This window comes from Cynocephalus volans, chromosome X (assembly GCF_027409185.1).
Source record: "Cynocephalus volans isolate mCynVol1 chromosome X, mCynVol1.pri, whole genome shotgun sequence".
NCBI classification, from domain to species: domain Eukaryota; kingdom Metazoa; phylum Chordata; class Mammalia; order Dermoptera; family Cynocephalidae; genus Cynocephalus; species Cynocephalus volans.
The window spans coordinates 151,541,309-151,557,569 of record NC_084478.1 but is presented as its reverse complement, the minus strand read 5'-3'; the positions used below and the strand labels follow the sequence as shown (position 1 = coordinate 151,557,569).

The 16,261-nt window shown below is 41.0% G+C and overlaps 1 protein-coding gene across 1 annotated transcript; it reads right to left on the bottom strand.

Moving 5' to 3' along the window:
* Nucleotides 1-3,906: 3,906 nt before the first annotated feature.
* Nucleotides 3,907-15,093, bottom strand: CD40LG (CD40 ligand). Its single transcript, XM_063084440.1, has 5 exons — nt 14,938-15,093; nt 12,800-12,931; nt 8,671-8,731; nt 7,006-7,068; nt 3,907-4,283 (listed from the first exon to the last, which is right to left on the bottom strand). The coding sequence occupies exons 1-5, from the start codon at nt 15,091-15,093 to the stop codon at nt 3,907-3,909; spliced, it is 789 nt and encodes a 262-aa protein (XP_062940510.1).
* Between the last annotated feature and the right edge of the window lie 1,168 nt (nt 15,094-16,261).

The following is a 16,261-nucleotide window of genomic DNA, read 5'->3' as shown; positions in this document are numbered from 1 at the left end:
GCCTCTTCCTGGACAGCCTTGTCTACTTCTATAGCTTCATTTGCCAAAATGCAGAGGACTCCCGTGTCCATATTTTTCCATTATGACTTTTACCCTGAGTTCCAGTCCCATAAATGCAGCTTCCTTCTGGACATCTCAGCTTGGGTGTTCTATAGCACCTCAAACTCAACATGTTCAAGACTGGACTCCTCATCTCTATTCCCAAATTTACTCCTCTGATGTTTCCCATCCTAGTGAACAGCACCCTTTGCCACTTAGTTGCCCCAGCTAGAAGCACGGGCATTATCCTTTATTCTATTCTCTCCCTCAATCCTTTATAAATGTATATACTAACCCTTTATAAATCTAGTCATCAAATGTTACCATTTTTAACTCTACTATATTCCCTGAATTCCTCCTCTCCATCCTCATGGCCATTGTCTAATTTTGGCACTTGGCATCTCCTTGCTTCTTGTGTGTTCCTTGTAACACCAATCCTTACCCTACTGCAGCATTTACACTGGGCTTGAAATGTTTCAACATGTTTTGTAAAAGACTGTAAGCTGCTTGAGGGCAGGGACTGGTTCGTATTTATCTCTGTATACCCCAAATGCATAGTATAGAATGTATAACTTCAATCAGGGTTGGATGGGTGGGTGGATAGATGAAAAAATTCTTTAACTCCCCAGTACAAGAATGTGAATCAAACATAAGATGTGCTGGGCCCACCTGTGGCTCACTCGGGACAGTGTGGTGCTGATAAGATGTGCTAAAAGGTTGCATTTTAGACTCCAAAGAAGTTTGCAGTCAGAGAAGTACAGAAGATAGGAGTACAGCTTGTGACCAAAAATTATTGGGCTTTAAATGAGATTACATTAACAGGAAAAATGTGGATTTATAGATAGCTCAGTGGAACTCCAGAATGGGGAAATGGGGAAAAAACTACATATTTAACTGATTTTACTGAGAGTTGCTGAGTTGCCTACAGTGTTGCTCAGAGAAGTGTGGTACAGAAGCAGTAGGTTTGTGTGATGTCTTTAGATTGAGAATCAATGATTATACTCTTTTCAATCCTTCCTAAATAAATAGGCTTAAGCCTACTGAAAAATTTGGCAACCTCAAGCCCCCAGTAGTTAACTGTTTTTGACAATGAAACTATAAAAAAGAACCTTTGCTACACACAGATCTACTCTAATATTATGTGTATGTCCTTCCATAATCAAACCTTGCTTTTTCTTTTTGTTTGCTTTCACTTTACTTCACATTGGGTGTGGTCTTTGGTCTACCACATGGGCCAGGTTGCTCACGTGTATGTGGGTTGCCAGGCGTTCTCCTCGTTCTCAAGGCATCCTGTCTCCTCGCAACACTGGGTGCACACAGGTCTGCTCGGCAACATGTGGAGACCCACCTTAGCGCTTTCTATATGATGCTCTGCTCCAGAGAACCAACTCTGCTAGGGACTTTCTGTGGACGATCGCATTGGATCTTTATAAACTTTGCAAAATAGGTATTCTTATTATTCTCACTTTACAGATAAGGACACTGAGACTCAGAGGAGGTGAAATGACTTGTGTATGGTTTTAAAGTTGATAAATAGTGGATCCTAGGCTATGACTATATCTATCTCACTCTACACTTAACTACTACACTACAATGAATATTTGTTTTTTTTTTCTTAAATGAGTATGTGGTTCACAGAGAAAAATAACATGACAAAAATCATACTTAGTGCCATGTTCTGTGTTTCAAAGTACTTCAGACTGCTATGAATGCCTAAGGCAGTGCAGCTTCCAACACACTGGCATCAGGCCCTGTGTGAACCCCTCCTTAGAAGGAATGCAGAAGTGACATGCTTATAAAAATGGAACAAAATTAGATAATTTATGACCAGAATATTTCAGTTAGATCAGAAATGTACTCAAGTCCTCATCATTTATTGGAACAATTTTGAAAAAGTTGACATTGTAGAAGAATCTCTGCTCCTGGAGGACAAGATAGTACTGTGGACATATATATCCCTAATAAGTCTCTGCATCAACAAATGTCATCCCCGCTCACACCAAAGTTCTCTTGTTAGAGAAAGTATGCAACCAAGCAAGTTTATCTGGCATGATTTCAGCATTGTGTTAGATGTTCATGCTTCAAGGTCTTCAGAGTCACTCAAGCAAGAAGGGACGGTGCTATCCACAGGACTGAAGAGTTGACCTCACCCCCCATCACTCCACTTTCCTATTCCTACAGTAATGATTTTTTCAGATAAAAATGTGGTGCTTGTCTTAAGCAAAGCACTCTACCAGTAAAAATGAAGAAGCCACTCTGGATCTCTTCCATGAAAAATTGCTCTATTAGAGGTGATAAGAAATGGCTCCATTGGCATCAGTAGAAGACTGTGAGGCCAATACTTCCCTTCACGTTGTCCCAGCTGCATTTCCTCTAGCTTAAGATGGAACTACCTAGACAGCTATTAAAAAGATACACTATTGCTTCTTATTTAAGATCCTCCCTCCAGCCTCACTTAGCTGTGATAAATCAGGGAGAAAAAAATCCTTCTCAATCTCCTGCAACCTTATTGCAGCAAGGTGGAAATAAAGACCCAGATTGCTTTTCACTGAATAGGCTTCCATGTCATTCATCAAAGGATATCACAGACTTCCAGGGAGTGTGCTGTCACCAAGATATTTTGTGGTGTAACAAGCTTGAGGACCAAGTTTATAAAAACATCAGAAAGTTGGGAAAATTCTCCCCAGATGCTTCCTCTTCCTCCAATCTTGTTGAAAGCTTTAGGTACTAAACAACAGCAATAATGTTAAGGGATCTTTATTATTCAAAAAATAAATAACAAGATAATCACAAATTCATTCTGGAAACAATGGAGACTGTGGGTAGATACAATAGGTTCCTTTAAATACAGTCATATCAGGATGAGGAGTGGGCAGGCTTGGAGCTGCTCTCTCTGCTCCCCCTCTCATCTACAGTGGTGGTGATAAAGTCAAGATGGGAATGAGATAACTGAGTAGCAACAGCCTGAGTGTGTGTGTGTGTGTGTGTGTGTGTGTGTGTGTGTGTGTGAGAGAGAGAGAGAGAGAGAGAAAGAGAGAGAGAGTGATGGAGAAAGATTAAGAGAGACAGAAAGAAAAGATTGAGAAAGAGAAAGATTGAAAGAGATGGAGAGAGATTGAGAGAGATCAAGAGAAAGATCGAGGGAGAGATACTGAGAAAAAAAGATTGAGAGAAAGAGAGATAGCGTGAGATTGAGAGAGACTGAATGAGTGTCAGGGTGGGTGGTGGGGGCAGTCTTTCAACTCCCCACTGCTTTAGACTTTCTAGAGCCTGGCCCCCTCCAGTAGGGCCACAGGGACCCAGAGTCAGTCATAACTGAATGTGAGCTGAGGCTCCCCATTTCACTTCTGCATCTTCACTGATAAATCAACTACATTATCCACTGCATGCAAAAAAAAAACCCCAAAAACAAAAAAAACCTGAGCTGGTCTAATTATCTGCTGTTTACTCAGAATTCAATCTGTGCATAATGGCCTTGTCTTTCCACAGGACTTTCTGGAGGTCTGCATCAGTGGGGTTGCTGCTTCAGAATGTAAGCTCTTGGGCCGACCCCGTGGCGCACTCGGGTTCGGATCCTATATAGGGATGACCGGTGCGCTCACTGGCTGAGCGCGGTGCGGCCGGTCACAAAAAAAAAAAAAAAAAAAGAATGTAAGCTCTTATGGAGCAGGGCCTGTTTTGATTTCGCCCACCCTGTAATTCACTTATTACAGCTCTGCATGCCTTGGGGTGTATAATAAATAGTTCTCCATGAGGAGGATCCTAGGGTTATAAATAGGCAGTTCAACAGGGGGTGGTCTTAACTGCTTTGCTGTATTATGAAGACTGCCAGCGGCAGCTCAGCCGCAGCCTGTGAGGTTATGCTGTTCAGAGTTTGAGTAAGCCAAAAGATGTGAAGCCAGTCCCGTGGCTCACTTGGCTTGGATCAGTCACGTTGACAAACACCGAAGCGCCTGGTTGCAATTCAAATACTCCTCCCAAGTGAATGGATTGTTGGCCGCAAGGTTTGGAGGAACTGTGAGTATTTGCCGCTCTGAGTAAGATTCTCTCGGATCCACTTGTGGACTTCAGGCAGAGGCTGGCTATAAACGGAGCTTGATTCGAAGCTTGCCGATTGGAACAGAAGGTGACTTGGGCATAGATATAATAGAGTCCTTGCCTTTTAACGGTCAGCTGTTTCCCATTTTCGAGAGTTACCAAGTTGTTGCTCATGGTGTAATATCCTTTTTCTGCCCACTGTAGAACTGTAACAAAAAGAGTAAAAACTTATGGTGAGGTGAAGCAGAGCATGGCTCCCATTCTAACAGAAAGTAGAGTTGAATGTTGGATACTGGTTTTGTATAGGAATGGATTCTCGAGTGCCCTTGTGGCCTTCGGAATCTATGGAGGAGTTATGGTTAACGGATCAGCGTGGGTTTAGAGGCACACAGAGCCAGGTTCCAGTCCAGACTTGATTCACTTAATCTCCTCATCTACAACATGGGGCTAATATTAGAGAGTATTTCAGAGACTTGTGAAGATTACATAAAGTAACAGATCACACTGAGTTTCCTTATCTCTTTACAGTTGTTAAGTCAATTTGCCCTTGAACTTAAGAAAGTGCAAATGATTTCAAAATTCCACATCATGAAATATGCATACCAAATTATTCAGACAAAATCCTTGCTAATATTAACATCGACAGCTTGCTTGCCTTGAAATTTACAAAGTCAAAGAGTTGTCAGTCTACTTAGCTCAGCCTCAGCACAGAGAAAAGACCCCATTTCTTCCTACCTGATCATGCTGTTGCAAACTCGACCTGCCTCCCAAAGCAAGAACTAAAATTAGACAAGGAAGTATGAAAATAAACTGTGTGTTCATTTCACTGTGTGTTTTGATCTCCCATTGTAGTGGGCGCCACCAACTTGAAAGTACCTGTATTCTTGTGGCTGAGCTGGTGTACCCACCAACAATGTGCCATTTTCTTGGCTGAGATGTTGAGTGGGTTCAAAGTAGTGTGTGACCCGATATCAAATCTCAGTTACTGCACAGAGCTAGACTGACTGGCGGGGTTGGGGCGGGTGGGGAGAGGTGAAAGTATTGATGCATTTGTTTCCTGGAGCTTTTTTTAAAGAATCTTATTTGTTAGTCGTAGGTCTATCAGGCACAAGATCCTACCTGCTAAGACTCATCTTTGAGTAACAGGAAGGCATCCTGAAATGCCTGACATACCCAGGCCCCAGACCATTCCAGAAATGATGCCTCTTTATGATGTTTTCACTCTTGGATCATTTTATTGAGAAAAAAGGGAAGGTTCTGTATCTTCAGTCCACTAAGTTTACTTTGGTAAGTCCTTACCTTATTTTAGTCCTTGCTGTGGGATGTAGGTTAAGTTTGTAGCAGCATGACTATAGGTAGGAATGAGAGTTTGGGACTGGGGGAGGAATGTTACTGTCTTCCAACCTGATCCCCTGCAGACCTACTGTGATGCAGACTGTAAGATATTGTAGGACCAATATTAATTATGAGCTTTTCGGGAGAAAAAATATATATTCATGAAATATAGTCAAATATATATCCATGAAATATATTCAGGGGCAAGGAATTAGATACAGGTGGACGAAGACCAGTGGGAAGCTATTCATCTAGGAGATTTCTCTGCTGTCATCCAATCCAAAAGAGAAGGTGTCATGTAGGTGGCTACCCTGGATATGGCAATATAGTTGTGATGGTTTCCCATAAGTGTATTTTTGAGAAAGGGGTACTTCATAGAATTATTAAATATTGTGGGAATAACTAGTATTAATGAGAGACTTTATGTCACTCTTTTGACATCTAAACCACAGTAAAGTAAGCTAAGTCGTGGCACCTTACATTTGTACAGCGCTCAACAGAATAACTTTCTCCCACATTAGCTGATTTGATCTCAAAGCCAACCTGTGAAGTAGACGAGGCAGGAAACTGCTGTGTAGGTAAAGGGACCTGCTCAAGGTCATCTAGCAAGTGGTGGCCATGATTATTGAACCCCAGTGTTCAAAAACTACCTATCCAGTGCTCTTAGTCCCATACTATGATCCGTGATAACTGTACATGTGTTACAAGCACTGAGGGCTCAAGCTACCTCAGAGAAGAAGCTGTGTCTTCTCTCTCTCTATCTGTCTCTTTCTGTCACACACACACACGTGCACACACACATACTAACACACTGTTTAGAACTCCATTCCAGAGCACTCTGCTAACTCTTTCAAAGACTGCTCTGATGCTCTTGCCTTTATGTCAATGGGGGATTTTATGCTAGCGTGCATGTTTCCATCCATTTATCAGATGTGACACATTCTCCAGCACCAGCTATTGCAAGGTACAGATTTGGTAAAAAATAAATAAATAAATAAATAAAACCTCTAAGGGCTAGAATGATGGCAGAACGTATATGGAAATAAAATCGTTCATAGTTGAAAAGATCACAGTGTGTCGTCTGTTGTTACTTCATTGGAAAATCTAACGTCTTGCCACCTATTGATCTTTACAGGATGATTTTACTTTTAATTTCCCTGAGGTTGGCCCTATTGAGGCTGGGGTTAATCATACAGGGATTGACCGATGGCAGAAAATAACCCCTGAGGCCCATTTACACACAGTGTAGAAGGCTCAGGAGGAAGGATGCTCCCAGGCAGGAGACTAACTGCCATCTCTTCTATGTCGTCAGAATACTGGTCCCTCCACCCAGTAATTCATCATTTAGAATCAGCCATTGAGCAAGAACGTAATGAGAACATCGGGATTGCTTCCCACCTCCTTTTGTCCCTCTAAGTCCCATCTGTGCATTTGAGCTCACTTTGAAGACAAAGGAGAGCATATGAGAGATGTATGGGTAGGTTTGTAAATTGGGCCCCAGAGGAATAGACGAGCCCAATCATCAGGCTGCATTGCTTTGGCATCCCAGCCTTCCCCCTTGGGTGGCTGATGCTCAGATGCTATGGGACTTACCAGATGCTGTTTTACTACTGGCCTCACTTATGACATGTGCTGCAGTTTGAGGTTCCTGATCACCTGAAATGAAACCAATAGCAAACTGTCAAGCCAAAGTAATACAAAACTGCCCACAGAACTATTTGATCTAGTTCTACAACTGTGCAATAGTGGCTATGCTAGCACAGGTTATGTAAAAAGAAGGATAAAACAGTTTGAAATCCTTCCCCTGAAGGTAAAGTTGGTTTCTAATATCTTAATAATTGAATTGGCTGTTTCCATTAATCCTATCCTCCTCACAGTTGTTCAATACTCAGTTATACTCTACATAGACTGACACAGGCTAAAAACACTGGTCTCTGTTAGACATACCTTCTTGAATCTTGCTTTTAGGACCAAGTCCTATACATTGGGGATCTTAGTGGGCCCCAAGGTTGTGTCTGCACACTTTTTAAAAATATTTTTTATAAGCATATTCATTATTACAAATAGTAATTATTCTTTATGCCCCTTACCCAACCAATCACTCCCCAACCCCCTTCCCTTCCTGTCCCCCCTTAACTAGTAAGATGCTTGTGGTGTCTGATTTGGTCAAGCAACTGGCCAAACTACTGTATCTATCTATAATTGTTTTTCATGTAAAAGGCTTGCTCCTTAATTAGATGTGCCCATCTACTAAGAACAGAGACTGTGTGGGAGTTTCCTTTTTTCCAGTTATGAGCCTGGTACCAGGCACTTTGTAGGTGCCCTATAAATGTTTATAAATGTTGTCATTTGCATTTAGGTTGCATGACCTGAATGACCAGTTTGGTTACGCGTATCATTTTCCTGAAGACTGCTAGGCAGCATCCACAGGAACTGTTCCCTCAAATTTCACTATAATGAACAGACAACATGGTACCACTGAACATATCTTGCCATCATTCTGAAGATGAAAACTTCATTGGAATTAGAGAACCCTTTAGCATCCAGATCAGTAGTTTAGTACAGCCCCAAAGAGCAGAACTGGGTCCAGTGGTTGGAGATTACAGGAACAAATAAAACTCAAGAGGAGTAAAGACTTCTCTCCAGCAGTACAGTAATCTTACTATAATTGTTGGAGCCGTTCAGAGATGAACCAGGCTGCCTTATGAAGTAGAAGGTGCTTCATCCCTAGATGGTCAGTGCTGTTGTGAAGGAGATTTGTTTTATGGGGATGGTGCTCGATTTGAGACCCATCAAGGTCCCTTCCAACCCTGAGATGTTCAGGACACTCTGACTTCACGTACAGTGCAAAGAATCGAATGTGGCCACACTGTCACTCCACTGGACTCTGTTCCCCATGAATAACAGTTATTGAGCGATGAACACCACTGCTACGAAAGGATGAATTTCCTGTCATCTCTTCCTCTGTAGGTGGTACCAGGCTGCATGGTTGCTTTGATTTGGGTATTGAACATAATGGGATTTCTTCATACTTGGTATTGTCAGCATTAAAAGGACATAGCCTTCCCCATAAATACGTACATATAAAGTCTTTCTAAATCACAGGGACCAGAGAAGGTGTCAATCTGACAACTGTGTTAGTGTTTTATTTCCAAGGCTAAAAGTTCCCTGATTCAACATTGGGTTGTCCAATATGATCAGCCTAAAGCTTCCTTTTAGTTTTCAAGCATTTCTAGAAATTGGTGAATAGCAACCTACCTTTTTGCATTGCAAAGTTATTTTCTTTCTTCTTTTCCTCTTCTTTGCTTACCATTATATCCTAAAAGAAGAATCATTGCAAAAGGTTATTTTGACAGGGGCTCTGCTATGGGGAGTTAGAGGTATCATTCATCTGGCATCTGTCATTACTCTGTTGCCTGTTTCTGGTGAGGATTATCATATAAACTCAGATCCTGTCATTAATTCCATCATACTGATTGGGAACCCATGGCTCTGACAGATGAGCTGACAGCCCAGAAAGCCCAGGGGAGAACTAGGAAACAAAATTCGGGCCTTATTATCTCCATTCTGGTGCTCTCTCCAGGCCAGAGGCTATGATACTGATCCTTGCTATGACCCTGACCTCCCTGGTTTTGACAGGTATTGACAAAAAGTGCTGAATGAGGAGATGATTCTACCCGGGGAGCTGGTGTATGGTATATTATTAAACATAAAGGGATGGTGTACATCTATTAGAATAAAATTGGTCTGAAATCTCATAGCCAAGGCTAAGAGTAAGTTTGACGTTAGGAGAGAGATTCCAGACTTTGAAAAGACCCTTAGATATTTTAAATTTTGTTATCCTTTTCAATGGGCTAAAGAGCTTCTCTTGATGGTTGTCCTACACAGCCTGTTTATTTAGAATAATCAGCATTTAGGAAACACACAGGTAATCTCCCAATGCTGCTGATGTCCAAAGGCAAATGCAACACTTCCTAAAAGATTTCTTTTCACTTATAAACTGCAGGAAGGCTAGAGGTACTTAAAGAAGCTAACAGAGACTTCCATCAACACATGTTGGAAGAGAATAAAGGCTACGGCTGCCATTTCAAAGTGACTGAACAAAAGGCCTAGAGGTCACCCAAAGAGTCTGAGGCTTATACCAAGAGTCGAAAGTGTAAGATCACAGTCACAGGATGGGCTCAACTCATTCCATCTCTCTTCATATACTCTGAAAGCAATGGAGGAAGACAGTGATATTATCACATCTTCTCATTCTCAAAGTCCTGTGCTCCTTCCCATTCCTGGAATCAGTTGTCTATAGGGCCCTTCCTTTTCATTACTTCCCTAAAAGGAATTTGTTTTTACTGTCAAGTGTCTTGCTGTAGGCTCAGCTCAGTTGCCAGATGTGAGGGCGTAGGTCACAGAGCCCCAAGGGGAACCTGAGCCTCGAATTGCTCACATGGGCCGCCAGGCTTGAACTTTCCATTTGAGCTGAAATGTGGCGCTATGAAAGGGTGGCAACAGGAAAATGTTTGTGAGATAACAAGTAAACAAATGACTACTTAGTGTCTTTTCAAAAACTGGAGTGTGATGTTTGAGGTCGAGATACTTTTAGGCTAGGTGGCTGCACTGGTGTCAGGGCCTGGCCAACATGAAAACGTGAAGTCAGCAAAGTCTGTCTTTCATGCACCCAGCCTTGCCTTTTTGTGAACTTTCCCCCAGCCACACTCCCCAGAGCCGTTTTTTTTTTTTTTTTTTCTTGCTTCACTCCCCACCTCAAGTGAAAGACTTTTACAAGTTGGCTTTCCAAAAATCTAGAATTAGTTATTTCTCTCTTAGTGGGCACTCTACGTGGCAGATAAGAATAGGTTGCTTTTTAACTGGCAAAGGAAATGCTTGGACCCTATCAAAGGTACCTCAGGCATCAGTGGGCAGATAATCGTGTAACTGATGTTTCTAGCAGGGTTTGGGGTGGGTAGTAAATTTTAATATGAAATCACACTACTCAAAATGATGCCTCCGCTTACTCTGACATGAGCCCTGAATCCCATCCTCTCCCCAACATGAGAGCTTGGTGCTACCCGCTTCAGGAGACAATGAGTTCCTTGTCACTAGAGGTGTTTAAACAAAGATTGCGTGGCCATTTCATAGGAATGGTGGAGAGAAGGCTGAAGCTCTGGATTGAAAACCGAATCTGATGATTTCTAAGACCCTGTCAAGCCCTATGATTCAAAGCCCCCAGATTCAAACTTAAGGTTGCTCTGGACCACCCAGAAAGTGGCCCAGAAAGAAATCTTGCTAACATTAGCTGAGAAAGATCCAATCTGGAGTTATTCTGTAGTTGACCTGTTGGGTTAAAAAAAAGTCTAAAATATTGTTATAGAGTGAGAAATTTGGACGAATGAATATTGGAAAGGGAGTCAGTCATTGGACGAGGTAGCTGGAGGACTTTGTATCTAATCACTGCGCATATCCTAGGTACAGATAGAGTTAACTAGGGTTCCACCAGTTGCAGTAAATGCAAGGAGCCTCCTCTGTCACATGTAAGGAAGAGATCCTGGGGGCCCCAGTTGACATGCTGAGAAGGTCTGCCTTTTTAGACCATGGAACTTCGAAGCTGTCACTTGTTTCATACAAGCATAAGCAGGGAGGCCAAACTGACTGTTTTCCTTACTCCCATTCTTGGTAGCTGATTTTGGAAGCTTCACATATCCAACTTTAGATAAAGACATGAGGAACCCACAGTTCAACCGTAAAACTCTCAGGAAGAAGGAGAGAGGGGGGAAAGAACCAATGTGCTGCTCTCACTGCCATTGGAGAGAACTAAAAGTTGATCACATAATTACAGAATATCAGAGCCGATAGTGCCCTTACAGATAACCTCAGCTCCCTTATGTTGTCGATGAGAAACTGAGGCCCAGAGAGGTGAAGCCATCTGCTCAAGGTCACACAATCAAGCACATTCAATATGCTGTTTGAATTATTAACCACTGTTTTGAAAGTGCTTTTATTCACATTTAAATTTGCAACACATTCCAATACCCTGTAATAGTGGCCAGAATCCTCAAAGAACCAAGAAATGTAAATCATTTCCTGGACCTGGCCAGTCTTGCAGATAAAGGGTTAGGAGTTTCATCTAAAACCTGGATTAGTGTAAAGAACCTGAAAGCCAGCAGTGGATTTGAGCCGCTTTCTAATCCCTGTAGGTGGCTGAAGAATAAGCTCTTAGAGTCTTCACTACTAGATTAAATTACACATCGGTGACAGTACAGGAAGATAGCTCAGAAATAAGATCTTAAGCCCTCCACTCCCACATTAAATCACACATCTTCTACATGTGAGAACTAATTCCTGTTAGTTTATCCAGATTGCCACCCACCTGGCATGGAGCTGCCCTCAGTGCAGAGTGCTACCTCCTAGACAGGACCCCTAAGTGAGGTGAGGGCCAACAGGATTTGATGCAGTGTTCTGAGAGGGAAATGAGCAGAAACAATTCTTGAAGTTCTGCCAGGAGAAAGAACCCCAGACCCCGTGTCTATGATGATGGAATTAATCTAAAGGTCCTGAAAATTCTTGTTTTGGCTACCCATTATAGGCCACAGTCCCTGAAGTGACTTTATGCTGGTTACCAGCCTGGTGGCTAGAAGGTTCCAAACCCTCTCTGCCTCCGATCATGACTGGCCCTAGAGTGGACTGGCTTCATGAGCAAGTGATGTTATGTGGGGTCTGGTTTGAGCGGCACTGAGAATGTTCATTACCCATTCCCTGCACCTCTTTCCACAATAAAAGGGAAAGATCTCCCTTTCATAGCACCTGAAATTCCATCATCCGAGAAGCACCAGAGACAGGATCAGTCTTCAGTAGTTTCTACTACTCCCAGTAAATGCAATACCTTCACTTGTGGCCTGACAACATGGCAGTGGTCAGTGGTCATTGCTTCTCTGGAAAATGGGGATCAGATCATGGATCCACAGTGGTGAGGCATCAAGGTGTGGATGGGGAGATACAAAAATGCCAAAAACAAACTTGGTGTACTTCATAATTTTGCTCAGTGGCAGCCGCACATGTGAGCTCGTGAGTACGTGTGACTACGCCATGTCAGTGCGTATTTTCCCCAGAGAGAGCCTTTTTTATTCTTATCAGGTAGGAATGTGTATATTTCCAACTTTACTTTCTCTTTCTTACATAGGATATTGGCTTCAATTTTTAGCTTTTTAAAATACACACACACACACACACACGCACCCATGTATGTGCATATATACATATAAGTATATATGGATATGTGTGTTTGTGTGTGGATAATGAATGTTTAAACTTTTACATTGTTGGGTTTCAGTTTCTCAACCTAGCACACGAAGCAAAACTTTTCAGTGACACTTTTATCAACAACAAAACTCCTTACCTTGACGAAGCCTTCAAACTGGCTTCTAATTTTCTCACAGTTCAGTAAGGATAAGGACCCTTCTCCTTTGTTGCATCTCTGTATCATTTTCATGAATACGAAATCCTCATGAAGATTCCCTTCATCTTCTATCTATTTTGAAATAACGGAAATATGAGAAATGTCATTCTGAAGAAGAATGCAGCTAAGGACGTCTGCCTCCACGTTCACTTCCATGGCATCAACAAAGGAATGACAAATTATACTGGATTATTGTTATTTGGTATTTGCAGTTTAAAAATCTACAATAGCCAGCAATTAAGATGTCACACTATTTAAAACTCTAGGTAAAAATCACAGCTGATCTAATAAACTTTCATTACAAAATGTACAGTTTTTCAATGTACTGTAGCAGCAATATTCTATTCAGAGTACTGAGGAGGGCCTCTCATCAGAAGGGCTAAGTCCCCAAAACATGCATATGTACACATCACTTTAAAATAAAGACCTTTCAGTATTTTAAGCAATCAACTAAAATATTTTGTAATCATAAAAACGTTTCCTAGGAATATAGTTTCTATAATTGTCATATTTCCCATTGCTCCAGTAACGATTGCTCATTATAAAGAGCAGCCTACAAAACAGTTTTCTGCTGAGCTGATTTTCCCACTTTATTTTCTTGTCTGTGATGTAGTGCTTTACAAAAAGTAGTTAACTTGCAATATGTGTCAGTTAATGTGAATTCTAGTCACGTCTCTAACTTTAGTATCTATAAAAACAAATTTGCATTTTTAAAGAAATCATCTTTAATCCCCAAAGTTAACAAGATATTTCTTTTTCTAATGTCTTAGAATAGTTAAATGCACGAAATTCACAAGCATCATCAAGTAATTCTGTACCATTTTCTTGTTTTAAGAGTGGATTTTTTTAGATTCAAAATAAGATCCAGTTAGCCGGTGGCTTTTGCTGTAATTAAAAGCACACCTATTTACTATGGTAAATTTAGTCTAATCAGGTCACTATTCCCCTTTTAAACGCTAGGCCTATGTCCAGGCATTTGATTGATAGAGCCCACCAGGCCAACACAAACAACCAATCAACCAGACCCATAATTCCTGTCTTTTCTCAGCAGTAAAACCTGAAATTTGAGTAACCTGGTGGATTGCCTCAATCCTCACTGCCTCACCTTATGCCGATAAAAACTTCATGGCCTTAATTTTAGGTCTACATCCCAAGAGAGAACACCCAAACATTCCTGAGAAAATGCAGTCACCCAGATGCTGTCCAGCTACAGTTCCCACATCCAGACTTTTAGGAACAGCCAGACAATTGATCAGTTTTCTCCTTTTCATGTATGATTGGTATTTTGTCAACATAGGCAATAACACCCCTCAGTGGAAGTAGATAAATACATGGAAACAGGATAAATCCTGTTATCTTTTCCTAAGAATTCAAAATAACATACTATGTGACTCTACTCTTTTGTTCCTGTAAGTCCAATCCTTTCAGAATGTAAAACATCTCAGAGGGAAACTGAATCGCTTACAACTACAGTGTTCGAAGAATTATACAGAGAAAGCCACTCTTACTAAAAAAAGACTATACATTTTGGGAATTATTCATGTCTATAATATGAAGCACTATGAAATTTCAGATCGAATTGATGCTCTTCTTCCCTAGTAGGAAATTTAAAAGTAAAAAGTCTTCTTCAGAAAAAGAAAAAGTTTACTTTTCAAGCAAAACTTCAGCAAATAATTATAGCTCGTGCCTACATAGTGCTTACTATGTGCCAGGCAGTGTTCTAAGCTCTCTACAAGGCTAAACTCATTTAATCTATGAGATTGGTACCATTACCATCACCATCTCTCATATGTGGAAACTGAGGCATAGAAATGTAAAGTAATTTGCCCCAGGATCGCACAGCTGGTAGGGGCAGAACCAAACTTTGAACCCAGGCAGCCCGACTCCAGATCCCCAAATCTTAACCAGAGACAAGAATATCAAACTTCACTGACTAGACAACAAACATTTTGCCACAAGACCATTCATCTATTTGGGTTTCTACCATCGTCTGTCATTTGGGTAGAACTAAAACTGATCAACCCACAAATCAATAAAGACCCCAAATTTAGTTAAGAAAAACTTGCAGTTCATCTTACCTTGTCCAACCTTCTATGAAGATACACAGCAAAAAGTGCTGACCCAATCATCTGAGTGATAAGAAAAACAGTAAGTAAATACATAAAAATTTTCATGCTGACGGGCGCTCCAGTGGCCACAGTTCGGGGAGAAGGTTGGCTGTATGTTTCGATCATGCTGTGTTAAAGCTGAATTGGTATCTTCTGACCGAGAAGGTGGCAGAGGCAGCATGAGAAGACTGTCAAAGTGGCCACCTTACTCAGGATTAGTTAAGAGCGCACAATCGTTGCAGCCCACACTTCCTGGAAAATGTGCTTCGTAGTCTTCTCTCCTGGCAAAAAAGTTACGTAAAGACTTTTTTTTTTTTTTAAATTATACCCATATCATTCACTTCCAGGCTTTCCTTTTTGTTAGTAAAGAAGAAACAAGTTTCTTCTTCCATACATTCATTTTTGCCTTGAAATGTCATAGACTTTTTAACAGACAATGGCAGTATTTTCCTATTGCTGTCTAACTTTTTGGGTTCACCCGTTTCAAGGAAAGTGACAAATTCATCCACCAGCAACAGACTTATTTCAATTTCAGTCTTACTAATATAAAGCGGGAAACTGATACATGGGGAAAGAAACAAATGCCAACAAAAGTTTGGATTGATTTTATGACTAGTATGCTGCTAGCTAATTGCTTCTCAAGACTACTTCCTTAATCTTTTTTCTTTATTGAAATATAATTGATTAGACATATTTGTGGGGTACAGGATTGAATGTCAATACCTATGTACAGTGTGTGATGATCAAAACAAGATAATTAGTATATTCATCATTACAAAATGTAATTGTTCTTCATGACCCTTAACCAATCTTTCATCTTTAAATTCAACGAACTCCCAGCAGCTTTTCAAGTCAAGTCTACATGACATAAACTAAAAGAGGATGCTGACAGTTATTAAATAAAATTTAGCTGAAAGATAATGCAAGAAAAATAAATTTCTCAAAGGCAAAAAAAAGTAAGGTCTTGATGGAAATCAAGGCAAAACTCTGGGGTTGAAGTGAAAGTAGGAATATCTGCTTGACTTACTAAGTTGCCGGTCTACACTCTTCCTATCTATCAGATGATTTCTAATGCGGATGTAATGGTTCAGAATAGGGGAAATAGGCTGCAGTTAAGAAACCTGGAATCTAGTCCTTGCCTTACCAATATATTGCTGTGTACCTTGGGCAAATCACTTCACCTCTCTAGACCTCAGCTTCCTCATACCCAAAGGAGGCAGTTGCACCTGCCTCGCCTATCCCATAGATTGTTGTGAAGATCAAATAAAGATGTGCATGAAAGAGATTTGAAATG

What these genes read in the sequence shown, in the direction of transcription:
- CD40LG (XM_063084440.1), bottom strand. Translation starts at nt 15,093, where the DNA reads ATGATCGAAACATACAGCCAACCTTCTCCCCGAACTGTGGCCACTGGA. An exon ending in TAACTTTGCAATGCAAAAAG is followed by an intron (nt 7,069 to 8,670) that starts GTAGGTTGCTAT and finishes GTTTCATTTCAG; the next exon opens with GTGATCAGGAACCTCAAACT. An exon ending in CAGTAGTAAAACAGCATCTG is followed by an intron (nt 4,284 to 7,005) that starts GTAAGTCCCATA and finishes TTTTTGTTACAG; the next exon opens with TTCTACAGTGGGCAGAAAAA.